The sequence below is a fragment of the Peromyscus leucopus genome, chromosome 2 (genome assembly GCF_004664715.2).
Source record: "Peromyscus leucopus breed LL Stock chromosome 2, UCI_PerLeu_2.1, whole genome shotgun sequence".
Lineage (NCBI taxonomy): Eukaryota > Metazoa > Chordata > Mammalia > Rodentia > Cricetidae > Peromyscus > Peromyscus leucopus.
The window spans coordinates 145,352,333-145,379,522 of record NC_051064.1 but is presented as its reverse complement, the minus strand read 5'-3'; the positions used below and the strand labels follow the sequence as shown (position 1 = coordinate 145,379,522).

Genomic DNA, 27,190 nt, shown 5'->3' with positions numbered 1-27,190 from the left:
GTGGAACCTGTGTCCTTTGTACTGTGGCACACTGCACGCTATGTCCTTCCATCATGGCACATCATACTCACCTTTTGTTTCTCTTCAGAAAAAGCAATACAGTCAAAGTTGGTTTTCCTTCCAGCCTTTACTCTTTTTTGGTTTCTCTGCTTTTCTAGGTATTATATGTGAGGATGGGGACACACACACACACACACACACACACACACACACACACACACACACACACAGTTCCCTTTTCTTTCTGAAGTGCTGGAAATTAAGCCTAAGGCCTTGTACATTCTAAGTGCTCTACCACTTAGCCCTGCCTGGACGCCCTTCTACAGCTCCAATCTGCTTTATGACCCAGAGAGAAATTCTAGCTCTGTAACTTTGTGATTACCAGAGAATTGCCTTTGTTTTATGTATGTATATAATCTGAAAACTTTGCAGCAAAAAAAGAAGAATAAAGAGGCATATACGGAAAGATCACAGTGTGAACTGATTTGCTTTTGCCCTCATATACTTAGTTTTCCCTTGCTTATTGTAGCCCTTCTTTGGGCCCCAGAAGAATGCCTTAAGGCTGGTCCTTAAAAGTCTTTGTTAATCAACTTGAATAGAAGGTATACAAGCGGGTGGGAGCTTTCTCTGTTTGCTTAGGAGCAGAATTCCTGCTATATTCTGCCCCCACTCGCCTATCCTCACTCTCAGATCCTTGTAAAGCTTTGGGTAGTGGTGGGACTGCTCACCTCTGATTTTCTTGAAGGCCAGCTGAAGAAGGCAGCAAGTTGGCTGTTCAAGAATGCAGAGCCTCTGAAGTCCCTGTCCCTGGCCTCCAGCAGTAGAGACAGCCCAGGGGCCATGCAGGCGCCGCGCATCTCTGGAGTGGAGGTCAAGGCTGAGAGCGTATGCATCTGTTTCATCGATGACTGCATGGACTGTGACGTGCCCCTGGCGGAGCTTACCTTCTCCCGTAAGTGTGCTTGGCTTGGGGCACCTCAAGCAACCCAGTGCTGCTCAGTTCTTAGGGCGTGCCTTTAGGTTTTCTGTGTGTTCTTATTCCCCTTCTACTTCATAGTGCAGTAATAAGGAATTAAGATAAAACTTAATTGTCTAACATGTTTTTCAGATTTTTTTTTTTTCTTTTGAGACAGTTTCTCTGTGTAGCAGCCATGTCTGTCCTGGAACTCTGACCAGGCTAGTCCCGAACTCACAGAGCTCCACCTGCCTCTACCTTCCAAGTGCTGGGATTACAGGTGTGAGTCACTATGCCCCACCATATTTTTTTTAAACAAAGCAGAATTGAGGCTTAGTAAAAATATTTTATATTTTAGTATAGGCTTAAGCAGGAGGGTTAGGATAGAGAGAGGCACCCAGAAGAGTGAGCCACCCCCGAGGGCATAGGTGTGGGCTCTCAAGGGACAGTCAGGAGAGTAAGACTTACTCAAGTGTGGGTACGAGGAAGAATCGCCCAGAATTTTTTATTTATTTCCCTTGTGTGGCCATCACATCAAGAGCTCTGGCAGAGACACTCTGTCTGTCCATTCTTGTCTTCTCCTGCACATGGATATAGTGGTGAATAGACTCACCTGGGACGTTTAAAACACAAGCTGGGAAAAGAATGCTGCTGCCTGTTTTTCTCTTGAAAACTAGTCCAGGATCCTATTAGAAAGCTCCTGTGGCCTCTCCTGCAGAGGGCCACATGTGAGGTGACACTGCTCATCTGCTTTTGATAGGATGTGACCCGGGAAGGAGTACTTTCTCCTCAGTGCACATGCTAGGATGAGGCTTCTGAGGGGAGCAGGTGAAAAATCACCTGTCACTAGCTAGGTGGTGGTGACGCATGCCTTTAACCTCAGAACTCAAGAGGCAAAGGCAGGCAAACCACTGGGTTCGAGGCCAGCCTGGTCTACAGATTGAGTTCCAGGACAACCAGGGCCATACAGAAAAACCCTATCATGGAAAAAAAAAAAAAAAAAAAAAATCACCTGTCACTTCCGTGGTTTCTGGCTCACCAACCTTTTCTCCCTTGTGAAGTTTGGTTCTGGGGATTTGAGATTGGTCTTTGTTCATCTTCAACTTGTCCCTTCTCTGCTTTTCAGGGCTTCCCCAGTAAAAGCCACTGGGGTTTTGAGTGCTGGCATGAATGTCTTTTCTGTAGAGAATAATTGTCTGACTTCTTATGTTTTCTATGGCAGTCTTAAAATTTTGAACTAATATGGGTTAAGAAAGGGTCATGAGCCCCCCACACCTATCTAGGAGCTATGGACAACTGGTGGTCTCTATGCAGCACAGAGCCAGTTTTCTTTTAGGTTCCTATTAGGTCAACCGTACTGCAGTGGATGGCCCCATATCCCAGGAGTGTGTGGGCAGCTCCAATTGAAGTTGATGGGTAAAAAAAGGGGAGATTTACAGTTTTCCTAGGGTTTGGGGTGTGGTATAGAGGTTAGGGTGGATCTGCGGGTAGTTAGGAGGAGGAATTGGGGGTAAATATGATTAAAGTACACTGTATGAAATTCTCAAAGAATTAATAAGTACACTAAGAGCAATTTAAGCTAGTGTTCATCAGGGCATGCATTTTCTTATCACTGCCCTCTTTCCATGCATTGAGGGAGAAATACCTTATGTTCCTAAGGCTTTGGCTATACTTATGTGCTGGGGATGGGGGCAGGGGGAGTGAGACCATGTTTTAGGTACAGTGCTTAAGGGAGTGCCAAAAACTCATAAACTAAGATAATAATATATATGTTTTTATTTTTTATGTATGGGTGTTTTGCCTGCAAATATGTATGTACACCACTGCATTCCTGGTGCCCATGGAGACCACAAAAGGTCATCATATCCCTTAGAACTCAAGTTACAGATGGTTGTAAGCTGCCATGTGGGTGCAGGGAATAGAACCTAGCTCCTCCAGCAGCCAGTGCTCCTAACCACTGAGCCATCTTTCCAGCACAATAATGATATTTGAATGTGGTGATTATAAAACAAGAAAACTGATGCACAAGCCTGTATGGTGGACAGAATGCTGTAGTTATGTGTGCTCTCCCACGAGGTTGTCAGTACCAGCTGCAAGCTAGTGTCTGCAATGCAGTTCATCTGGGGAGGCCAGCTCCACTCCCGCCTCTGTAGTGAGATTTGCTTCTGTTGCAGGTCTGAATTTTCTTCAGCACATAAGAACTAGCCCTGAGGGCTACGCCCACTTCACCCTTTCTGGAGATTATTATAACCGTGCTCTCTCAGGTCAGTATAAAGCGTATGTTATTGCAGGATTTAGAGAATAAGTGTGAATGTTTACCAGGGCCCATTGCTGCATACATGTGACATGAAGAAAACGTGTGGTGGGGTGAGACTGAGAAAGATCAGCAGGTATGATGGCTATGTTGTGACTGTACTTACAAGTCTTTCAAAGGTTAGCTAACTCGTCTTGAAGAGCTGAGTGTCTTTAATTTTGTTTGTGCATTTGTTTTGAGACAAGGTCTCACTCTAGAGTTCAGGCGGGTAGTCTGTGACTCATTGTTATAGTTAGGTTGGCCTGGAACTCATGGAAATCCTCTGCCTCGGTCTCCTGATTGCTGAAATTAGTCTTGTACCACAACATTTGGCCCAAGATATACTTTTTTTTTTTTTGGTTTTTTTCGAGACAGGGTTTCTCTGTGTAGCTTTGCGCCTTTCCTGGAACTTGCTTTGGAGACCAGGCTGGCCTCGAACTCACAGAGATCCGCCTGCCTCTGCCTCCCGAGTGCTGGGATTAAAAGGCGTGCGCCGCCGCCGCCGCCGCCGCCGCCGCCGCCGCCGCCGCCGCCGCCACCACCACCACCCGGCTCAAGATATAATTTTTTAATACCCAACAGCCAGGCAGAAGTGAGGTGTGACACTACTATATACTGGGGTGCAAATGAACCATAGTTTCTGAAGTGGAATTATAATTTGTATGGTTTGGAGGTATTCATCATGACCTAGTGATGTTGAACACAAGCATATTAACAGCTCATCTGCACACCCTTTTCCAGATCTGTGTACTAACACACATGGACAAAGCTGTTTAAAATAATATTCTTCCTAGTGGTAATGAAACTAGAATTGAATGAACATCTTTCAGGAGTAAATGAGCAAATTAGATATTCACTGGTGGATTGCTACTCATTGGCAAAAACCATGATCTCAATCAGCTTCACCAATATATTGCAACAATGTGCTCAAACATGTTTTAGAGGCAAAGAAATCTTGAAAAGAATATATATGGGATTCCATTTAATGTATCCATCTATTCATAGACAAGGCAAACCAACCAGTTCTTAAGAAGTATGTAGTCTAAAAGCATAAGACAGATAAGAAAGCAGAAACCAGTTCAAGCAGATGGTTGCTGGGAGTAGCCAGAGAAGGTTGTTGGGAAGGAGGTAGGGTAGCACTCAGACTTCATAGATAACTTGCCATTTTCTAGTTCTTTTTCTTCCTTCCATTTCCTCTTTTTTTCTTTCTCCTCTCCCTCCTCTTTCTTTCTTTCTTTTTTTTTTTTTTTTTTTTTTTGAGACAGGTTCTCTCTATAGCCCAGGCTGTCCTAGAACTTGCCATATTCACTAGGCTGGCCTCAAACTCAACAGAGCTCCATCTGCTTCTGCTTGACAAGTTCTGGAATTAAAGGTGCATGCAACCATGCCTGGCCTGATTTTCTATTTCTTAAGTCAAACAATTACACGAGTGCTTGTGATAGTGTTTCTTTTAAATTGTGTATAATATATATGTGATGCATTGAAGATTAAAACAAAAACCTGGGGAAGTTAAGCCAACGAGCCTCCAAATGTGCCTTTGTTCAGCTGGTGGATTGATCTATGAGCACAAGGATTGATGTAGGAGCTCTTTGCTAAAGTCACTGTTTTTCTTTTCTGACCTAAGTCTGAGGCTCTTTTTCCTGTCTCCATTGAGGAAGAGGTCACATAGCTTTAATGAAACAGACACATGCTGTCCTCCCTGCCCTTCTTCCTGCCACCTGGAGAAGAGCATGGTGGGGAGTGTTAATGCTCTTCCAGGCATGTTCTGCAGACAGCAGGCATCTGTAGGGTGACCTGTAGTCAAAGGTAGTTCTTTCATTGTGAGATTGAATTGGAACCATTAAGACTGTCCTTGCTAAGCTTTCATGAACAGTATTCTCCTATAAACCCTTGATATCTGCTGAACAGATGTTTTATTTCCTGCATTCTTTTAGGCTGGGAGCCATTTATTGAGCCATGGCCGTGCTCTGTATCCTGGCAACAACAGGCAGCTAGTCGTCTCCATCCTCCTCGACTGAAGCTGGAGGCCAAGGCCAAACCCCGCCTAGATATCAACATCACTTCTGTACTGATTGGTGAGTGGAAAGCTGCTTGCTGTAGGCTAGCATTTATCTGTAACATGAGTCCTTTGCCTGAAGACAAGGATGCCAGGTGGGCAAATGCTTGGCCCTGTGCCTGGCATCACTTACTCATCATGGCTGCTCTCCTAGTGAACCCTAACCTGGTCTCTAGTGTTGGGGGCCACATGTTAATGCTCTCACTGGCCAAATAAAAGCTAAGGCTGCTTGGAGACCACAAAGGGTCCCTGTGAACTTTCTCCTCATAATGCTTGTCAGTGGGGTTCACAAAATATCCTAAAAGTGAGCTTAGATTCACTTCTGTTAGTCACAGAGGATTTTTTGTTTGTTTTTGGAATGAAGTTTTTGTGATGTAGCCCAGGCTTGTCTCAAATTCACATTTCTCTTGGCTTAGCCTCCAAAGTGGCTGGAATTGTAGGCATCCACTGCCATGCCCAGGTACAGGGCAGTTCTTTAAGGTATGACTTTAGCATAATGAGTTAATTTTCTGTGCTGTTCCCTATCAACTGTCACACTGACTTAACTCTGAAAATGGCTTGCTTAAAGAATTGCCAAGCCAATGGCATTCATTCTCAAAGTTTCTTTGGTGGCCCTGAAACGTACATCTGTAGATCTAGATTTCTCTGCTGTGCCCCTCCTGCAGTATGTGCACTGAAGATACAGCATTGCACTCAATGTTCCCTCAGTGTCCCATGTCCTTTAATGTCTTAGAGTCTTGCTAGTCCCTTTTCCCAGAATGTGACGCCATCCTCAGTCTCATTGAGTCTCTATTCACTTTTTCAAGTACTGAAGCAGGGTCTGACTCTCTAAAGACTTCCCTGGACTTTGGCATACACCCACCACCCACTTTTGCCAAAGCAGAGTAAATCTGCCCTTCTCTGCCCCCTAGTGTTGTATTTCTGTTTTTGCTTTATCGCCGTTCACCTCATGAACGGGTGGCTTCATGGAAGCAGTTCTTCTGATTGCTTTAATCTCTTCCAGGTGGAATTGCTGTCTCCAGGGTCCAGCCTTTTTTAGCATAGGCCCAGCATATAGGGAGGTGCTTAGTAAAAGCTTGTTTTGCTGAGTTGAAATTATTTGATATGAACCTTTTACCTTTTCTATCTCCCCTCATAATGTCTTCATGACATTCTTTCTAGATCAGTATGTAAGTACCAAGGAATCATGGTTGGCGGATTACTGTAAAGAAGACAAGGAAACAGAGTCAGCTAAGTCAGAAGACTGGATGGGCTCCTCAGTGGATCCACCATGCTTTGGACAAAGTAAGGTTTTTTTATATGCACATGTTTGTCTGTAGCAGTGTTAATCTACAGAGCAGTCCTTCACTAAGAGATTCAATTGGAATGGTCAGTCTCTGTGGAGAACTCCATAGGAAGTTCGACGGGCCTCTGCTGTTCCTTTTAGTCTCTGGAAAAGACAGTTTTCTGGCACAAACTACTGAACTGTTAATGCAGGCTCTAATTCTACCGATGTGGGGGAGAGAGGATCTGCAAATCTTTACTCTGGATTTCCAGTGACACCGAAGAAGAACTCGTGCACCAAGAGCATGTCAGAACACGCTGTTGGTTGCTTTATTTTCAGTTGGCCAAACACAATTGGTTTTTCGATCGACAGGATTTTTAATAACTGGGTTATAAAAAACATTTAAAGCTAGTGTTAGAGGGATTGTATGCATTCTTGGAAAGAGGGACGGCAGGATCCCAAGTGGAAAAAACGTTTTTAAAAGAAGGGCCTGTATTGTTCATAGAGCATAAAGAGATTGAATACCGGCCTCTTGAGGAAAGAGTCAGTGTGTTCTTTGTTGATGATGTTTTTGGTCCTGATGAATGCCTCAGCATGGAGCTCTGTTTGCCTCAGAGCTGGGGAGATGGTGACAGACACCACAGTCCTGGTTGTTCCACAAGCCATTGTTATCCAAATTCAGCTCAGCCCCAACTCTTTCAGTGTGGTTTCTTTGGAGAGTCTTGGCGGGACTTCACATAGCTCATGAATACGTAAATATTCCATCTGGTCTGCAAACAGTCCCGGGAAGATGGGCTTTCTTAGCATAGGAAGCATTTGTGCTGCTTTGCCTCTCCTGGGGTGTGTGAGCCAACTGCCTCGACTGCCTCGTGCTTCTAGTAGGAAAGACAAAAGCCTCTCTTCTCAGGCTGTTGCTTCTGAGCCCAATCTCTCCTAACCCTCCTAATCTATGTGGCCAAAAAGTGACCTTGCCTGTCCAGAAGATTCTAAGTAAACCTTGTGCGTCCAAGAGAGCGTGGTTCTGAAGAGAGCGCTGTACTAAGCAACCTCAGATCCAATCAGTGCCAACTCCAGGAAGGCCTGATGTGCTGCTGGAAGGCCCCATTCTGTCTTTCTTACATTTCTCCTCTCTCTGTTATTAATAAATCACCCTATCTATATTAAAGCTTGTTTCTTATTTATCAAGATTTTATGGTTAGTGATGCTGATGTGATACACTATTTTAACCACGCAAAACTGCTATACCCAAATAGCAAATGTCTTTTTACTGGTTATTCCTGGTAGCCATCTAAGAGGCCTCCTGCAGCATGTATAGCATTGGCTTTCAAGTTAGTAGTTTCCAACCGTGTTGAACTGACTACCACTTTTCAGATTTTATTTGAGAAGTTTAGCCACATTTCTCCCCAAAGTTAGGCTGTTTACTGAGGCCAGCCATAAACCAGGCTCCCAGAGTAGCCCTTAATGTGAACTTCTACCTAAGGAACTGTGGGCTTACTGCTGTTTCACTATCTTTAGCAGGGAACAGAGCACATTCACTTTGTGTTGCCATAGTTGTGAGCCTTTTAGTAAGGGCTTATTCTTTAGGTAAAGCTCAGCAGCATGACTCCGTTGATCAGTTTATGAGAAGTACAAGTTGTTTTCATGATGTACGTTCAGTTGGAATTTAGTACTGTGAGATAAACCCTGAGGAAGGACTTTGAAATCTGGAGGCCAGACTGACTCTTGCCTTGATTATTTGAGGTACCCAGTGACCAACACTTTGTCACTCCTGCGTTTTTTCCAACTGGAATGGCATATCTCCCTTAAAATCCATACTGATTAGACTTTTCTGGGCCAATACATAACATGGTTTAAATTAAAACTCCCCTGAAGGCTTGTTGTTCTCTTCAAGGGGATATTCAACGAATTCATTGTTGCTTAATTAGAACAAGGGCAGTGCTCTGCCTTGACGTAGCCGCACCATCAAAGCCTTGCAGAGAAGTGCTGGCTTTGCCAAGCACATTCTTGGCTCCCAGCAGTCAGGAAGGGCGCTCTCACAATTGCACGATGCATGCCGTTTGCAATGTTCTCTGCTCATGCATGTTGGAGGTGAGTCTTGTTCACCGCACCTGTTCTTACCCTCTAACTTTGTCTCTCCTGTCTACCAGGCCTCCCTCTTGTCTACCTTAGAACTAGGAGTACAGCCAGTCTGACTAACCTAGAGCACCAGATCTATGCTCGAGGTACAGTACAGCCAGAGGGCTTGCGTCCTTTTCCTGTTTCAAGAACTGCCGTATACGTCCATTTGTACATTGTTGTTGTTTTCTCTCTCTCATATGTGTTGTTAATTGGAGCTGGATTGTATATTCAGTTGTAAGTACTTTGCTTCAGTAACCTGAAAGAATGTCTCCAGCGGATGAGCAGAGCAGCACCTCTTTATGGCTGTGCCTGCAGATGTGACACCTGCTTTCTTACCATCTCCCTTGTCCTCCTGTGAAAGTGGGATCAACTGCATTCTACACAGTCCAGAAAAGCCAAAGGCATGAAGGGCTCTTATAGGGGAAAGGAAGGAGGTGGAAAGCTCCATCCCTCGGCAGGCAGCGCCTCATGGTTTGGCCTACAGAGTCCCCAGTCAGTGTGTATTCTCATGGGGAGTGGGGGCTCTGTAAAATAGGAGCCGTAATCATTAGTCATAGAGCCAAGAAAGTATTTCCCAACAAAATTGCTTGGATACAAACCTTCGTTTCTTTACATAGGAATTTATGTACTTAGGAGATAGGAAAGAAAATGTTCCTGAAGAACTGACTGGTGAGTGAGAGCAGAAAGAAATACCACATTTTGGATCACCAAGCTGCATTTATTCCTTTGTGTTAATGAGTACTGTTAATCTGACTGATTCATGTTTGTGACTAATTTCAGATCATGGGTCTTGATATATCTTATTTTTAAAGGCATTTGACCTGGGTTTGGTGGTCCACATCTGTAATCCCAGCACATGGGAGCCTGAGGCAGGAGGATCATAAGTTCTAGGCTAGCCATGGCTACATAGCAAGACCCTGTCAAAAGAAAAGGAAAGATAAACCAAAAGACATTTGAGCCTCTTTTCCTGGGGACACTGAACAAGGTTATTAATACAGAAGGGTTACTGTATATTCTGTTTTTAGAAGGCTCCACTGAGAGAGGTCTTTGAGAGAGGGCTCCCATCTTCATTTCTTATGAATTCACACAGCTGAGCTTTCCAGGATGATTTCCTCATTGAGGTAAAGCCGAGCATTATTTCCCTGTTGCCAACGTGACAGACTCTTGTGGGCAGTTCAGGAATTTGCCTTTATTTCACTTCACTGTCTCGCATCAGACTTGGGGCTTAATTATTTTTATTATGATTCACAAGCCAGGCCCTTTCTGATAGTGCAAACTGCTAGGTAGCATAAAAATCCCACTTCTTAGAATGGTCAGTTATTCTGGGAAAAATGTGCAGAGGGGTAGCACATTGTCTGTGGGAAGCACATGGCCCTGTGAAATTTCCTCAGCTGGCCTTGTTTGATGCTGAACTTGGTTGTGAGGAGCTTGAGGCTTTTTCAGCCCCTGAAGAAATTTGATTTGCTCACTGGAGGCAGATTTTTTAGGTCATCAGGAAATAATGTTCTCTTTGATGGATTTGGGAGTTTTCTCTTGGTATTGTGCCAAAGGCAAGGACACAGAGGAGTTGGATGCTGATGCAGTGCTGGGATTTGTGTGTTCTCTGTGGTGTTTTAGCCTCTGTTATTAAGTCTGACCAGCACATGAAACTTGGGATCCTGTGTACTATGCCTTCCATGTTATCTAATCCCACAGCAGTAGACACATAGGTTGCTTTCTATGGATTTCTAGTGCTTGATTGAGGCTGTATTTCAAAGTAAGTGGTTAAAGTCAATCTGCCACCTGTTCTTTCAATGCATGATTTGCAAGTGGAAACTTTCAATCTGGGTCACAGTGGGATGGGAAGGCATGTCTGGTCCTTTTCCTCTTGGCCCTTGTCTACTGTAAGGAAGGTGCTTGCATGCTCCTTGCTTGCATGGAGGGAGGCTCCTCCCCGAGTACATGAGCACTGTCTATCCTTTATAAAGCTCTTACTGTAGCCTCATAGCTTTATTTTTACTTGGGGAGCACCTAGGGACCCAAATGAGGCCACTGGGATGGGAGTGGGCATAGTAGTAGCCAACCATCATCTTTAGCAGTATCCCCACACAATATAGAACTGGAGCACCCTCTAGACCAGTGGTCCTCAACCTTTCTAATGCCTTTTAATACAGTTCCTCATGTTGAGGTGACCCCTAAATTATTTTATTGCTACTTCATAACTGTAGTTTTGCTACTGTTATGAATTAGAATGTAAATAATTTTGAGATAGAGGTTTGCCAAAGAGGGAGGGGTCTCAGTTCACAGGATGAGAACCACTGCTCTAGACTGTTCCTGTCCTCAGCAGATGGCTGGTGTAGGTCCTGCTGAGTTGCAACTGTCCAGAGAGAACTTGTGTTAACCTGAAGTTGTCCATTTGACAGTCATCATGCTCCTCCCCTTTGGAAAGCTGTCACAATGCAAGCCCCAGAAAAGTGATGGATCCTTAGTAGGCTGATGATGGTTGTGGCTAGACAGGCATGGTTTATCTTCTTGGTCTTGTCTGTGGGAAGCACATGGCCCTGTGAAATGATTTCAGCCTCACTGGTGTTCTCCACTGCTGGCATTTGCTGTCCCCCCTGCCTTGCCCCCCATTGACGTTGTGGTTGTTCTCAGGCTGTCTTTGTGCTTTCAGGATAAATGAAAGTGATGGCTGGACCCTGGGCCCTGCTGTGGTCATCAGTGTCCATGTTCTGTGAGCTCCTCAGCCAGCTGCCTTCCTACCCTGGATTGTCACTGCTGGGTGGTTCCTGCCGCCATCTCGAACTTACTTTATATGGTTATTGGAGGTGACAGGCACTTGATCAGAGTGGACTGCAGAAGGGTCCTGAGGACACTGGAGTGCCTTCTAACAGTTCTCAGTATTGATAGTTAGTTCACCTTTCCCTAGAATTTGGTTACATCATTTTCTAGTAGTTGTCGTTTCTCTGCAGGTTCCCAGTCAGAGGTGGTTTTGTGAAACAGCTGAATGGAATGTTGTCTTTGTAGCTTCCTTGGTCCCTTCCTTATGGTAGCTAGCTGGGTTGCCTGTGTTAAAAACTATGTTGGAGATCTGGCTCTTCTGTGCAAGTATGAGGACCTGAGTTTGATCTCCAGAACCCATGTGGAAAAGCTGTGCACAGTAGCACGTGTCCATAATCTAGTGTTGGTGTAGGAGGGGGAGAGACGCAGTCAGTCCGTCAGTGAACTCCAGATTCACGTGACGCCCTGTCTCAAAATAAGAGTAAGTAAGTGAGTACATAAGAAAGTGAAGAAAGATAGAGAAGACATCAACTCTAGCTTCTGCATGCCTGCCTGCACATGCGTGCACACAAAAAGAAGAGAGAGCTAAAATTTCATTTTAAAAGCTTTCAGATAGCGTGATCTTGATTCCCTAGTGAGAGAGAAAAAAAGAAGATAGTACTTGAAGAGAGAACAGGCTTTGGCCAGGGTTAGTGTTGAGAATGCATTACTTGGGAGGGGTCACCAATGTCAGTCTTTTTATTTTCTTATTTAAATTTTACCCAGGTCAGGTCCTGATGCCCTCTTCTCAGCAGTAAGACCTGTGGGAGTTGTGGGGACTGTGTGTGTATGTGTGAGAGAGCCATCACACAGAGGCCAGCAAATCCGTGCCGCATCTGTTTGTCATGTCAGGAAGCCTGCAGTTCCTTTTCTCCAGAGACAGCTGTGGATGCTGTCTCCAGGTATAGGAGGGTCTCTGTCATGAAGACAGAGTAGATCTTAATAGTCTTCTGTTTGTTTGTTTGTCACAGCAGAGGTGAAAACCCCGAAGCGCAGGCAGCCATTTGTCCCCTTTGCTCTTCGGAACCACACGGGATGCACACTGTGGTTTGCCACCCTGACTACCACGCCCACCAGGTAAGGTGCTTTGGTTCTGTCTCTGGAACCACGTAAATCCCCAGCAGCTTCCATGCAGCAGCCTGGCAGTACAAGGTTGGTCCCTGCTCAAGGCCTCTGGGTTTGTAACTGAATCAGTAACTCATGCCCTGAGATTGATGGTGGAAGTTCTGATTCTGCAAAGGACCACGGAGAAGTGGTCCTGAGTGTGCAGTAGTGGAGCTGTGCTCATCTTGACCTGGAATGTGTTATGTTCACAGTCAGAGGGTGAGAGAAAAGTCATTCCAGGTCTCCTTAGGCGTCACACTCTTTAAGGAAGCTATATATGGTCACAAAACTAAGTATTTTACATTTTTTCTCTGAGCCTGCTTTGGAAATGCCCTCCACCTCCTACTCCTGAACGCTGTTTTTGTCTCTAAAACACACTTTGGCCCAGATAGCATTGGGTGGAGTTGGGAGGGCATGAGAACTTGCCTAAGCTAAATGCAAAGCTTGTCTGACAACTTTGCCTGCTTAGATATTGGATCTCTATTCTAAATACACGGGGGAGTGGGGGGGGACGGGGGGGGGGGACGGGACGGGACGGGACGGGGACACGGACGGACGGACACATGGACACATTTCCAGCTCATGAAGTGCAGAACTGAGTAACTGTCAGCTAATTTGAAACTACATTCTCCTGTTTCCGCTAGCCATGAGGGTACCTCAGTACTAGTTCACGTCAGTTAAGTTCTTGCTGGTCACCAGCATGCTCTCTTAGAAAGTCCGGCCTTGGTTCACATGTTCCTGACTCACAGCTGGAGCAGTTGATTGGGTACTGACAGCTTTCAGGGGTTTCTTTCTTTTGGATGCATATGTATGTGTGAGTGTGAATGAATGTGGCTGTGTGTGTGTGTGTGTGTGGTGTGTGTGTGTGTGTGTGCGCGCACGTGCATGCATGTATGTGAGTGTGTATGCAGAGGCCAGAGAGCAACATTGGATTCCATCCTCAGGAATGCTGTCTACCTCCTTTGACAAAGGGTCTCTCATTGACTTGGGGCTTATTGATTAGGCCAGGCAGGCTGGCTGGCCACTCAGCTCCAAGGATCCTGTTTTTCCTTCCTCAGTGCTAGGATACATGCACCACCACACCTAGCATTCCAAGAAGTGAAGACAGGGGGATCCCTGGAGCTCGATGAATGGCCAGGTTAGTCAGTTGATGAGCTCCAGGTCCACAGAGAGACCCTGTTTCAGATAATGAGGTAGAGAGTCACTGAGGAGGACACCTGATGTTAACATCTGACCTTCACATACACAGATGTGCATGATATAATACACACATGCTCACCACACACACACACACACACACACACACACACACACACACACACACACACAAATGAACTTTCTTTAAATTAAAAAAACATTGAAACAAGGCCTCACTATGTAGCCCAGGCTGGCCTAAAACTTGCCATATAGTAAAGACTGACTCATCCTCATTCCTCAGTTGAGGTGGTAAGTATGTGCTACTATACTCACCATTACTTTAATCTATTTCTACATATCCAAAGAAGTTGTGACCAAACCTGAAAGTAGCTAAAGTTACCGGCCTTTACGGTCCTTTATGGGTCACAAAGAACAACCGGATTATATTATGCCAGTGTAGTCAGTCAGTTATAGGAAGACTGCTTCTCCTTGGTGGCTTGGAACTGTTGTGGAGACAGCAGGGAGAGCAAGGCAGGAGGGACAACTTGTCATCTGATCTGGTTCCAGGGCTGCACTGTCTCACAGTGGGAGTCCTGGGGTGGTTCCAGAAGGGAATGGAGCATTTCTGGATGATGCCCACAACGTCAGTGAGTGGCGAGAAGTCCTCACAGGTGAAGAGATTCCCTTTGAATTTGAAGCCAGAGGAAAATTAAGGCACAGGTAATAATATATGGTTGTTTATTCCTCTGTGAAAGATGTGACATGGATGTAAATGTTTGTCCCTGGTGTTTTGTCTTTAATTTATTCATGACTTGAATGTTTTATTGTGAAAAGATACTTTGAAAGTCACTGTTTCCTCTTAAAATATAGACTGTCATGCAATCTGGAAAAGCATTTCTTTCTATTCCCATTTACTCAATGTGTAAGGAGATAACTAAGTTATTTGCGAGTCTGGCTAAAGGCGAGATACATGCTAACACTCAGATCCATTGCATCCTGGCCAGGTTTCCACATGCAGGGGTGATGTGCTCTTCTAGAAAGGGTCTCAAAGCCTGGTGATTTCAATCTTAAAATACACTATGCCACAACCTTTCTGTAAGCAGATAGGCTCAGGCTGCAGAGCCAGTAATGGTAAGGCAGCAATTCAAAGCAGTGTAAGATTAACTCTTTAAGGGACACTGCGCCGGCCTGGTCACTCCTGAAGCAGCCAGCTAGAGTACTTGGCACAAATATGGAAGAAGGCTTTAAGTCAATTTCCTGAAAGATAATAGAATGTCCAACAAGGCATCTCACTGTGTTTCCAAATGGGAAGGCTGTCGTGGGTGTAAATGGGTGAAGATTTAGTGTTTGAGCCTCTGACTGGTTTCAGGGTAAGCTGAAGTGGAAGAGACTGGTTTCAGGCCGAAGCCCTGTGTGTCTGTGCAAACCTCTCTTACAACAAAGCACTCTTTTGCTGGTTTGCACTGGCTAGTCCTGTCTGGTGAGGGTTTGGAATACGTGGGTCTGGGTCTCTGGGGGTCTTATGGAGGTGGGGGTGGAATCTCTATGCTGGACAGATTTCCAGGGTGTCCTGTTCTTCATGAGGCTCTTGTCGATGGTGACTTTGAATAAGCCCTGCCTCTTGCATTAGAGGAGGCTTGACCTTGGTGTCATTTCCGTCTTGGTTTCCATGTTCTGTAACCCACTGTTCTGCTTGAACTCATCAAAATAAATGCCTTTTTTGGCATTTTCCCCTTGGCACACTGTACCCTGTGCCGCCCTCCTCCTTTCCTGTCAGCCTCAAGTTCAGTTCCCCATTTCAGCCTTCTGGCTTGCATTAGGAAAAATCTAAAATAGAATTAAACGTGCAATTTCCTCCCATTCCTTCTGTTCTGCCCACTGCCTTCTGCTCCAATTTCAGCTGATCACTTGCACTCTGTAATTCCAAGGGCTCTGACTCCCAGGCCTGCCTGTGGTTGTGTAGGGCCCGAGCCAAACAACTGCATGTGTTCCTGAGAGGAGTACAATTTTCAACAAAAGAACCCAAAAGAGAAAGCTTATGTATCCCCAACGGCATAGTTACGTGATTCAATGGCTAGAATACTTTGACCACCCCACTCAACTGACTTCACTATCTCATGAAGGTTAGGTAAGGACTGCTGGGAGAGACCTGGTAAGCATACAGGGTTTCATGGTTTGTATGAGAGGAGGGCAGATGCCCCTTGGTTCAAGCCCCTCACATCTCATCACCAGCATAAAAGCCAGGCTTCTTGACTTCTCTCGCTACATAATTATACAATAAATTAGATTGGAGTCTCTGTTCCCGATTTCCTTCCTTTTTGAGACTGGACCCTTTCTGTTCTGATTGACAGACATACCCATGACCTGCGCATCCATCAGCTGCAAGTTCGAGTGAATGGCTGGGAGCAAGTGAGCCCAGTGTCTGTGGACAAGGTTGGGACCTTCTTCCGGTATGCAGCACCAGACAAAAATTCCTCTTCCTCTACGGTGAGTGGCTGCTGCGAGGTGTCATGCCACACCCTGCCAGGCCTCACTGTCACACAGTGAAGCTTGCAATAACCTTGCTCCAGGGAAGTGTTTTACTCCCATATTTTTAGGAAGAAGACATCTGGTTATTGGCTCAGGCATAGGGGGTTGGTAATCAACATGCAGATAAGCCAGGCAATGGTTGACATCAGTAGAAAAAAAGGTGGGAATTGGGCAGCAACATGTAGTCTCATATAGGCAGAGATCTTTCTTGGCTGCTTATAGTCTGGAAAACATGCATACAGTCATCCCTCAGTGTCTCTGGGGGATAGGTTTCAAAACATCACCTGTCCTCCCATACCCAAATCTTAGGTGCTCAACTCCCTTGTGTTAAATGTCATAGTGTTTGCACACAGGTTGTGAACTGGAAATTATCTCTAGACTTTCTAGGGTACCTAGCAGCAGGATTGCTGTGGAAATGGTTGCTAATGCTGTATTGTTTTGGGGATAGAGATAAGGAAAGAGTTTGTGCATGCTCAGTACAGGGTTACCATTGTAAGCCTGATCACACAGCACATGATCTGGGCTTGGATAAGTCTGAGGGTGTGAGACCTGTGTAAATAGAGGGCCAATTATCTTGACTGTTTTTGATGTATTATAAAGCTTTATAATTTATATACATTTTCATATTATAATGCTTTTCTGTGGTCCTTTTAGCTCCATGTCCCCAAATCCTGTGTAGCACAGAGGTACAGAGGGGACCATTGCTAATTTTTATCTGATCACACATGAGCTCACATACCTTCTCCCTAGTTTTGCCCTGGCTTGTGGTCCTGGGTCTGCAGGGCAGTAGGGAAGGATGTAGGCAGCTTCCCTGGCTTCTAGTGTAGGCAAAGGCAAGTGTCCAGGTGATGCAGGTTTCTTAAGTATACTCTTGTGCAATATTCACGTTCTCTTGGTCAGGTGACCTATTTATGGGCACCAGTGATGAAATAGAAACTGCAGAGACACTGGAGCTTTCCTCATGAGAGATACTTTTGGAGAACACTGTCCCACAGGTGTTTACTTTCAGGGTCTCTCTCTCTCTCTCTCTCTCTCTCTCTCTCTCTCTCCTCTCTCTGGTACCCCACCCATCTTTAGTGGGAGAAAACAATTCCCCCTATTTCTCTCCAGATTATTTTTCTGCCTAAATTCATGCCAGGCAGTGAAAGGACCAACTCTCCCCATGCATACCTTTCTATTTTGCATTGATGGGTCCTGGAGAACCTCACTCCCGTTACATGATTATAGACTGAATTTTGTTTTTCCCCTACTGCTCATGACAGTGTGTTGTCTTTAGACATATTGTACCTGAAAGTAGTTTCAAACACCTCTCAAGGCAGTTAGATGTCACTGAATTTAATTGTACCTGCTATTGTGGGTCTGTGCTGACGCTCTGACTCTGTGACTCTCTCTTAGATTGGCAGCCCAAGCAGCAGAACAAATATCATCCACCCCCAGGTTTATGTGAGTATGATCTTTCTGTTGCTATCATTGTACTTACTGAGTGTGTGCACCACACTGACATTGTCCATAGCTGTGTGTTTCTTGATGGTCAGAGGACTCTGTGGCCTGGGTGTGACTGGCATTTATCCTACCCTTTCCTACTAGTGGTTCCCCTAAATTAGTGCACATAGCTGAGAAATATGGTGCCTTCAAGGCTTCCTTTTCCCTCTCACCTGAATTAGCCGTTTTTCCTGGTTCAGTTGTGTATTTCCTATGCTTGGACAAAGGCCATGCAAGGAAAATACAAGAAGTTAGATTACCTCCTTACTGCTGCTGAAATGTCATTGCAAAGTGGCATGAATGACATGGTCCAGGCTTTTCAGTTTCTTGTGCCCCAGGATCCCAGGCACTGAAGTTTCAGGCAGGTCTGGAAGCTCTGGGGTGCGGTCCTTGGGGGCTGGGCCAGTGGAAGCTTGAGATTTGATGGTGACTAGAATATGCTCCTTAAAACCATTGCAGAGAAGGGTCTAGAGAGGTGGCTCAGAGAATCTAAGTTCAATTCCCAGCATATCAGGTAGCTCACAGCTGCCTGTAGCTCCAGCCTCAAGGGATCCAACTCCCTCTTCTGGCCTCCAGGGACACCTGCACATGCATGACATCACTCATACTGATATACACACATCCACATAAATAAAAATAACAGTAAAAACAAAACAAAATCCAATAATACTCCAGAAAAGATGGTTTGATTTCTGACTTGGACTTTCTAGCACTCTAGTTTGGAAGCAAAGTGCTTTATTTTATTGCTTACTAGAGTGATTTTCACAGTTTGCTTTAATAGCAATAAAGTTGGCAGAATGAAGCACTTGGCTGTGTATCTCACGTGGAATTCTTTTTTGGGGGGGAGGTTCAAGACAGGGTTTCTCTGTGTAACAGCCCTAGCTGTCCTGGAGCTTGCTCTGTAGACCAGGCTGGTCTTGGACTCACAGAGATTCCCCTGACTCTGCCTCCCGAGTGCTGGGATTAAAGGTGTGTGCCACCACCGCCTGGCCCCGTGGAATTCATTCTTAAATAAATATTTCTGTATGGTAGTTGCACAAAGACTGTCAGATGTAAGCGAACATACAGGAACTTAACACAGCATTTGTAATCCAACAGCAATGATGAACCATTTCCCTCTGTTATATAGAGTGTCTAAACCTGGTGTTCTGTTTATAAAGGTTGTACATGCCTATAAAAATCTCAGCACTTGGGAGGGAGAGTCAGGGACCATCCTCAAGTGCATATTAAAAGTTAACCTGGATGCCGGGCGGTGGTGGCGCACGCCTTTAATCCCAGCACTCGGGAGGCAGAGCCAGGTGGATCTCTGTGAGTTCGAGGCCAGCCTGGGCTACCAAGTGAGTTCCAGGAAAAGGCACAAAGCTACACAGAGAAACCCTGTCTCGAAAAAACCAAAAAAAAAAAAAAAAAAAAAAAAAAAAGTTAACCTGGGCCGGGTGGTGGTGGCGCACGCCTTTAATCCCAGCACTCGGGAGGCAGAGGCAGGCGGATCTTTGTGAGTTCGAGGCCAGCCTGGGCTACCAAGTGAGTTCCAGGAAAGGCGCAAAGCTACACAGAGAAACCCTGTCTCGAAAAACCAAAAAAAAAAAAAAAAAAAAAAAAACCTGGGCTACATGAAAAGCAAAACAATTGAAACCAAATTATGATTATGGAGCAGAATCTGGATGGTTATGATGAAGAAAGAAGTTTATTTTTGAAGTTCTTGAGTGCACATATTAGTTTTTGGTCAGCATGAGGGTAAATTGAGTCACACTGAGAGAAAAAGAAGTCATGTACTCCTAAGGAATGGCCCCCAAACAGAAAAGGCTTTCCTGTATAATGTGCTTTCCACAGACAGGTTGAAGCCTCTGCAGGCATCTTTCTGTTTTCCTGTGTGTGTCTGGGCAGGACCCAGCCCCTTGTTAGTATTCAGGGAATGCTTTCTGTGTCTTAATTTGGAAGGACGATGCCACATGAGGAAAACCAGTTAATGCCTTGCGAGGTCCTCCCTCAATATCTCTAATTTGAGCTGCTTCAGATGACTGTTCTTTATTTCCTCAGGGAAGTTGAAAACAAGTCTTGTTTGCAGTTTCTTTATGAGGGCTTTTGGTGTATTTTTGTTTTTACCAATTCATAGGAAATTTGGAAAGTTGAATAGGTTATTACCACCATCTTAGTTGAAGTTCTTTATAATATATCTGGAGTCCTAAACATAACCTCCCCTTCCTTCCTCTGTAGAACTAAGGATTGAAGCCAGGGTCTCCTGCATGCTACTCAACACCCTACTGCTGAGCCACACCTCCAGCCCCGATCGTTTCTTTGGGACCTACTTTGTGGTGTCCTATCTGAGTAGATTATTTTATAGACATTTTTAGAGTTGGCTCTTTAAAGAAAAGATTTATTGATTTTTTATAAGTATTTTATGTGTGTGTTTGCTTGCATGTATGTAAGTGTGCTATGTAAATATCTTGTCCCTGAGGAGGCCAGAAGAGGGCAGACCCCTAGAACTGGAGTTATAGATGGTTGTGAGCTGCCATGTGGGTGCTGAGAATCGAACCTACTGAGGTATCTCTCTGGTTTTTGTTTGTGTTTTTTTTTAAATGGATGGGTAGTGGTTATTTTGAGACAAGATCTCAAGACAGAGCTCTGGCTATTCTGGAACTCACTATGTAGATTCCAGGCTGGCAGTGAACTCACAGAGATCTGCCTGCCTCTGCCTCCTGAGTTGTGGGATTAAAGGCGTGTGCCTCCATGCCCAGCAGTCCTGGCTCTTTTATGGCAATATTCATGGTTAGCAATATTTATGGCCTGCTTGTTTACTTTAGAGTTGAAAATTGGTTTGGGGTGGATAATAACTCACTGAGAAGCTTTGGGGACAACAGTGCTCCAGACTTCTCATAGTCTGGAACTCACATACTGTGTGTTTTTCCAGATGCACAGTTATTTTCTTTCTCTCTTTTACAGTTCTCTTCGCTCCCACCTGTGCGGGTGGTGTTTGCCGTCACCATGGAAGGCAGTGCTCGGAAAGTAATCACTGTCCGGTCGGCCCTCATTGTAAAGAACAGACTGGAGATACCAATGGAACTACGATTGGACAGTCCCTCAGCTCCTGACAGTACGTTCAGATGGTGTAGAACTAAGTATTGTCTACTGTTATTGTGACTGTCTGTCCCTGTGCAGTCAGTATACATAGTGTGTCTTGCCTCTGTCCTGAGATAATGAGTCTTGAGGTGGGGACTGTCTCCTGCAAGTGCTAAAACCCTTATTTCTGTGACAGAGCCAGTGGTGCTTCCCGCCATCATGCCAGGGGACTCGTTCGCTGTGCCTCTACACCTCACTTCTTGGCGGCTGCAGGCCCGACCCAAAGGAATGGGTGTGTTTTTCTGTAAGGCTCCCATTCACTGGACCAATGTAGTAAAGACTGCCGAGGTCAGCAGCAGCAAACGGGAGTGCCATTCTATGGACACGGAGAAAAGCCGCTTCTTCAGGTGTGTATGCTGCTGGGGTAGGTGCCTGGGTGGTAGCTTATTCCCCTCACGGGCTCTGCAGACCCTTACCAAATCCTTTCTCATCCCGTAAGTTCTGGGGTTAAAGTTTGTGGGAGGAACAAGCAACGAAGGCTATATCATCTCAGGGTACAGTATGTGTGCCTCTGTACAGAGAGAGTACACATAGGGAAGAAAGAACAAAACAAAAATCACCAAGTTCCTGTCTCTAAATCAGGAAGCCAAATCCTGGCCTGGGGTTTTTCCTAAGGAATAATTTTAAAGTAAAGATTCACACCTGGTGCTGACTTTCTTGAGCATGTTGACAAAATCACCTCACCACTTAAACCTGTGTTTCCCTCTGTGTAGCCTGTGAGGGCATCTTCCTGGGAAGAGACACTGGATTGCTGCCTTCAGGCTTTTGGAGACTTTACACCCCATCCAGACGAGAGCTCATATAGTGAAAATGGGCATTCATTTAGTTTAAACATACAAAATAAGTACAAGCATAGTATGGAGACTTGTCCTAAATGTGCCGGTTATAGGGAGACTAAAAAGAGAAATAGATGAATACACATGGAATCACAATTGACAAAATAACGAAGATATCAAAGATTTCAGCCACACTGTCAACGAGCTTGTTTTAGTTGGCATATGCACAGAGAATGCCTTGCCCAGTAATTCCTGATTGTATGTTATTTTCAAGTATGTGTGCAACATTCTGTAAGAGAAGCCATCTCTTGGGCCATAGAATTAAGATCAATAAGTATTTAAAAATTGAAATCATACAGCATACATATCCTGCTTATAATAGAATTGAACAGGTCAACAGCAATAAGATGCCTAGGCAACCCTCAAGTATTTGAGAATCAAACAATATACTTCTAAATAACCTTTGGGTCAAAGGAGAAATTACAAGGGAAATTGAAAAATATTTTGAATTGAACAACAACAGTAAAAACAGTAATAATAAAGACATGTCAAAAATGGGGCATCTTGCAAAAGCAGTTCCTATGGGAAAGCTACAGTTTTTAATGTTCTGTGAGAAAATAAAAATAGGTAAAACTACCCATTTAGCCTTGAGAAGCTAATAAAAGAATGAAAGCTAGTAAAAACCAGGGACAGAAACACACATCTGTAATCCTAGAAGTCGGGACATGGAGGGAAGAGGATCAAGAGTTTGAGGTCATCCTCAGATTTATTGTGAGCTTGGGGCTGGCTTGGGCTACATGAGACCCTGTCTCAACCAAAACCAAAACCAAAGCCTACACGCACGCACGCACGCACGCACGCACGCACGCACGCACGCACGCTGCAATTTTAACAAAAGTATGATTCCCTATGATTTCTTTTTTAAACATCCTTAGTGTTTTTTTTTTTTTTTTTTAATTTAATCTCTCTTCCTTAATTGTTAGCTTGATACAACTTGGAGTCATCTTAGTGGTAAGCTTCAATTAAGGAATCCCCTAGATTAGATAGGCTTGTGGGCAAGTCTGTGGGGGATTGTCTTCATTATTAACTGATGTGGGTGGCACCATCCCATGGCAGGTTGAGCAGTCCTGGGCTGTACATGAGCCGAAGAGAGAGTCAGCTCTTTTCTTCTTTAAAGTGCTTTTGGTCAGAGTGTGTTATCACAGCAATGGAGTGCAACTAAAATACCAAGTGTACAACAACATGCATAAATTCCGTTAACAAGAAAAAGACCAACACAGAGTAGTGTATACTATGTGACCCCATTTGTATGGAGTTCAAGACAGGGGTTTCTTGAATGGCTGGGAGAACAAACTGTTTGGAAAATTAGTGAAGGCCCTTTGAGGGTAAAATAGTCTTTAACTTTAACTTGTATGGAGTGATGGTTACACAGGAGCACATAATGGCCAAAACCCATTAAACCCCACTATTCAAAACCTATACATTTTACTGTGTGCCACGTCTCAGTACACATATTTTTATCAAAGGTTACAGCTATCTGGCTGACCCGAACTGTTACTCAGCTAAGGGGAAACAAATTCCAGTTCTTAATTCAGTCTGATGTTTTTCATACTGTTTTGTCTTCACAGGTTTTGTGTGGCCATAAAGAAAGAGAATTATCCAGATTACATGCCCTCAAACATATTTTCTGATAGTGCAAAACAGATTTTCAGACAGCCTGGGCATACCATATATCTCCTACCAACAGTGGTCATCTGCAACTTGCTGCCTTGCGAACTTGACTTCTATGTGAAAGGAATGCCAATTAATGGGACCCTTAAACCTGGCAAAGAGGCAGCCCTCCCCACAGCTGATACATCTCAGAATATTGAACTGGGTAAGGCTGCCCTAGCATTATTTGTAGTAATGCTGTGAAAAATACCAGGGAGTATTTTGTGAGCGTTCTGAGCTCCTTGGAGAAATCAAGTTCCATGTGATATCTCATTGAACCAACTCAGAGCCAAGGACTCAGCCAGGCAGCAGTCAACAGAGCCCTTTTTCTTGTGTGTGGGTACAGGGAGTGATTCCATTGTTTCAAACTGTGTATTCCCAGCTGCAGAACGGGGAGAGGCAAGTGTTTGTATGCACTCATCCCTTCAGGAAGAAGGCAGGCTCTAACTGTGCCCTCATGTAATCCTTACAGCAGCACTTATTTGGCCCACTTTATTGATGCAGAAATAGAAGTTGCAATGCTTATTGCACCAAGTAACTTTCCTTTGTAAGAGTCAGGGTAGAGAGTAACTGCACTTCAAATACCAAGTGGATGTCACTAAACATAGCTTTACTGGGGCCTTCAAGGAACTCTAGGATTTGAGTAGTAAACTTTGGGCGGTGGTAGTGCACGCCTTTAGTCCCAGCACTTGGGAGGCAGAGGTAGGAGGATTTCTCTGAGTTTGAGGCCAGCCTAGTCTACAGAGTGAGTTCCAGGATAGCCAGGGACACACAGAGAAACTCTGTCATAAAAACAAAAAACAACAAAACAAAGAAAACCACACATGTTCATCATGCTGTTCAAATCTGTTCTAGGCTTTTCTTTTGGGCCACCAACCAGCTCCCAAATTATGACACAGAGACATTATTAGTTTGAATGCTCGGCCTAACTTAGCTCATTTCTGACTAGCTCTTTTAACTTAAATTAACCTTTTTCTATTTATCTACCTTTTGCTTTCTGTATATCCTACTTTCATTGATTCTCTATGGCTGGTGTCTGCCTGGCTTTTTTCCTGGGCATGTCCCTCTTTCTCTACTCTTTTGAGCCTAGATTCTCCTCCTATTTATTCTCTCTGCCCACCAGCCCTGCCTATCCTTTCTCCTGCTTAGCTATTGGCTGTTCAGCTTTTCATTAGACCAATCAGGTGCCTCAGGCAGGCAAGGTGAAACACATCTTTACCTAATTAAACAGCGCATAAACAAAAATCACACACCTTTATACAGTTAGAGATATTCTGCAGCATAAACAAATGTAACACATCTTTGCCTAGTTAAAAGAATATTCTACAACACAGACTTCCTAATGGGACTCTTGGGCTCTGGTTGCTTCATATTTGTTCCCATCCAACAAGATGAGAGAAGCCTTGAGCTTTCTACCACAGACATCCTCAGTGATTTCTCTAAAAGGACTCCAGTTTAGTTTTGTTATAGGCCGTTTTTGACAAACTCAAGTGCAAGTCCAGAAAAATGAATGTTTTGTACCTTTAGGGGTGTCACTGGAGAACTTTCCACTCTGTAAAGAATTGCTCATCCCACCTGGGACCCAGAACTACATGGTCAGAATGCGACTCTATGATGTCAACCGGCGGCAGCTGAACCTCACCATCCGCATTGCATGTCGTGCAGAAGGATCCTTAAAGATCTTCATTTCCGCGCCATATTGGCTGATCAACAAAACAGGTATACCCGGAGAGCATCCAGGTAGACCTTTGACATGGGCATTTGAATGTCTTTGCTCAGCTGACCAACTGGAGCCAGTGCAGACAGACATTGCTTCAGAAGTCTGCTCTGCCCAGTCGTCCCTACTGTGTCACCATAGTCAAGCTGCCCATTTAGGTTCCTGTAGACAATGGGCTGAGCCCCGACAAACTCCCTCCCTCTGCTTCCCCCGAGGTGCTTTCTCCCTTTTCTGTTTGCATATTTCATGGGGAGACTGGGTGGGAACGTTATAAACTTTTCCCTCCTTCCTAAAGGGTTACCACTGGTCTTCAGACAGGACAATGCAAAGACAGATGCTGCAGGCCAGTTCGAGGAGCATGAGTTGGCCCGGAGCCTGAGCCCTCTCCTGTTCTGCTATGCGGACAAAGAGCAGCCAAACCTGTGAGTGTGGCTATGGGTGGGCGGGCCAGTGAGCTAGCTGGGGAGAATCAGCAAGGCTAGAATCTACCTGTGTAAGTGTAAGTAAAACTGTCCTGTAGGCCGCAGGCCTGACTGGGCAACAGTGAAGCCCCGAATTAATGGCATTCTTTTTTTTAACCCGAGTTATATGTTATTTGATACTGAGAATAAACCATTTGTGAGTTTGCAATGAAAGGTAATTTTACTTTATTGAAGTAGGACTTTTATTTGTAACTGTACCAAGGAAGAGAAAGTGGGCACCCCCTTTCTTTACTGCCATCTCCCTTCTGCTAGCAGCTTTGAGGCCTGGAGAGGAGTGAGTGGCATTAGGGAGGAGATAGGTTGTCCTTGGTGAAGTCCTCAGCCCGTGAATCCTGCTGAGATTGTTTGTGGGAGGTTTTGAAATCCCAAATGTGCTGTTACACCATCTTCAAATTCATGGAAGTGGGGGTGGAGGAGCAGTTGTGAGGTTAAGTGAGGAGTCTTTTAAGGCATGTAGGGACATTAATCCACTTTTGTTGGTTTTTGCATTCACTTTTCCTCAGGAGTTTATAGCCCCAATCTAATGATAAATTGGTATGTCTTGTATTTCTTACCACCTTCTGTAGGGCGCTGCTGAAAATTCACAGGAAGGCTGTCTCAGTGCATTCCAGTGAACACTGTGAGGTGGCCCCAGTTCAGTGCTGTGGACACTGTGAGACGGTCCCAGTACACTCCAGTGTGACACTGTGAGGCAATCCTGATACACTCCAGTGGACACTGTGAGGTGACCCCAGTACACTCCATTGGACACTGTGAGGTGACCCCAGTGCACTCCAGTGGACACTATGAGACGGTCCCAGTACACTCCAGTGTGACACTGTGAGGCAATCCTGGTACACTCCAGTGGACACTGTGAGGTGACCCCAGTACACTCCAGTGGACACTGTGAGGTGACCCCAGTGCACTCCAGTGGACACTATGAGACGGTCCCAGTACACTCCAGTGTGACACTGTGAGGCAATCCTGGTACACTCCAGTGGACACTATGAGGTAACCCCAGTACACTCCAGTGGACACTGTGAGGTGACCCCAGTGCACTCCAGTGGACACTATGAGGTGACCCCAGTACACTCCAGTGGACACTATGAGACGGTCCCAGTACACTCCAGTGGACACTGTGAGGTGACCCCAGTACACTCCAGTGGACACTGTGAGGTGACCCCAGTACACTCCAGTGTGACACTATGAGGTGACCCCAGTGCACTCCAGTGGACACTATGAGGTGACCCCAGTGCACTCCAGTGGACACTGAGGTGACCCCAGTACACTCCAGTGGACACCGTGAGGTGACCCCAGTACACTCCAGTGGACACTATGAGGTGACCCCAGTACACTCCAGTGGACACTATGAGACGGTCCCAGTACACTCCAGTGGACACTGTGAGGTGACCCCAGTACACTCCAGTGGACACTATGAGGTGACCCCAGTACACTCCAGTGGACACTATGAGGTAACCCCAGTATACTCCAGTGGACACTGTGAGGTGACCCCAGTACACTCCAGTGGACACTGTGAGGTGACCCCAGTGCACTCCAGTGGACACTATGAGGTGACCCCAGTACACTCCAGTGGACACTATGAGGTAACCCCAGTACACTCCAGTGGACACTGTGAGGTAACCCCAGTGCACTCCAGTGGATACTGTGA

The 27,190-nt window shown here is 45.1% G+C and overlaps 1 protein-coding gene across 7 annotated transcripts in view; it reads left to right on the top strand.

Moving 5' to 3' along the window:
- Nucleotides 1-27,190, top strand: part of Vps13d (vacuolar protein sorting 13 homolog D) — a 234,045-nt gene that overhangs the window by 87,932 nt on the left and 118,923 nt on the right. For 4 of the 7 annotated variants that reach the window (XM_028860132.2, XM_028860131.2, XM_028860129.2 and 1 more), the window contains 14 exons: nucleotides 746-952; nucleotides 3,130-3,219; nucleotides 5,183-5,323; nucleotides 6,466-6,588; nucleotides 8,716-8,790; nucleotides 12,457-12,562; nucleotides 14,294-14,446; nucleotides 16,078-16,213; nucleotides 17,651-17,698; nucleotides 20,681-20,831; nucleotides 20,994-21,204; nucleotides 23,262-23,509; nucleotides 24,871-25,062; nucleotides 25,356-25,482. In XM_028860132.2, coding sequence (XP_028715965.1) covers nucleotides 746-952; nucleotides 3,130-3,219; nucleotides 5,183-5,323; nucleotides 6,466-6,588; nucleotides 8,716-8,790; nucleotides 12,457-12,562; nucleotides 14,294-14,446; nucleotides 16,078-16,213; nucleotides 17,651-17,698; nucleotides 20,681-20,831; nucleotides 20,994-21,204; nucleotides 23,262-23,509; nucleotides 24,871-25,062; nucleotides 25,356-25,482 — 2,008 coding nt within the window. The remainder of the gene's footprint in view (nucleotides 1-745; nucleotides 953-3,129; nucleotides 3,220-5,182; nucleotides 5,324-6,465; nucleotides 6,589-8,715; nucleotides 8,791-12,456; nucleotides 12,563-14,293; nucleotides 14,447-16,077; nucleotides 16,214-17,650; nucleotides 17,699-20,680; nucleotides 20,832-20,993; nucleotides 21,205-23,261; nucleotides 23,510-24,870; nucleotides 25,063-25,355; nucleotides 25,483-27,190) is intronic. The other 3 variants (XM_028860130.2, XM_028860135.2, XM_028860133.2) reach the window with 3 other exon arrangements.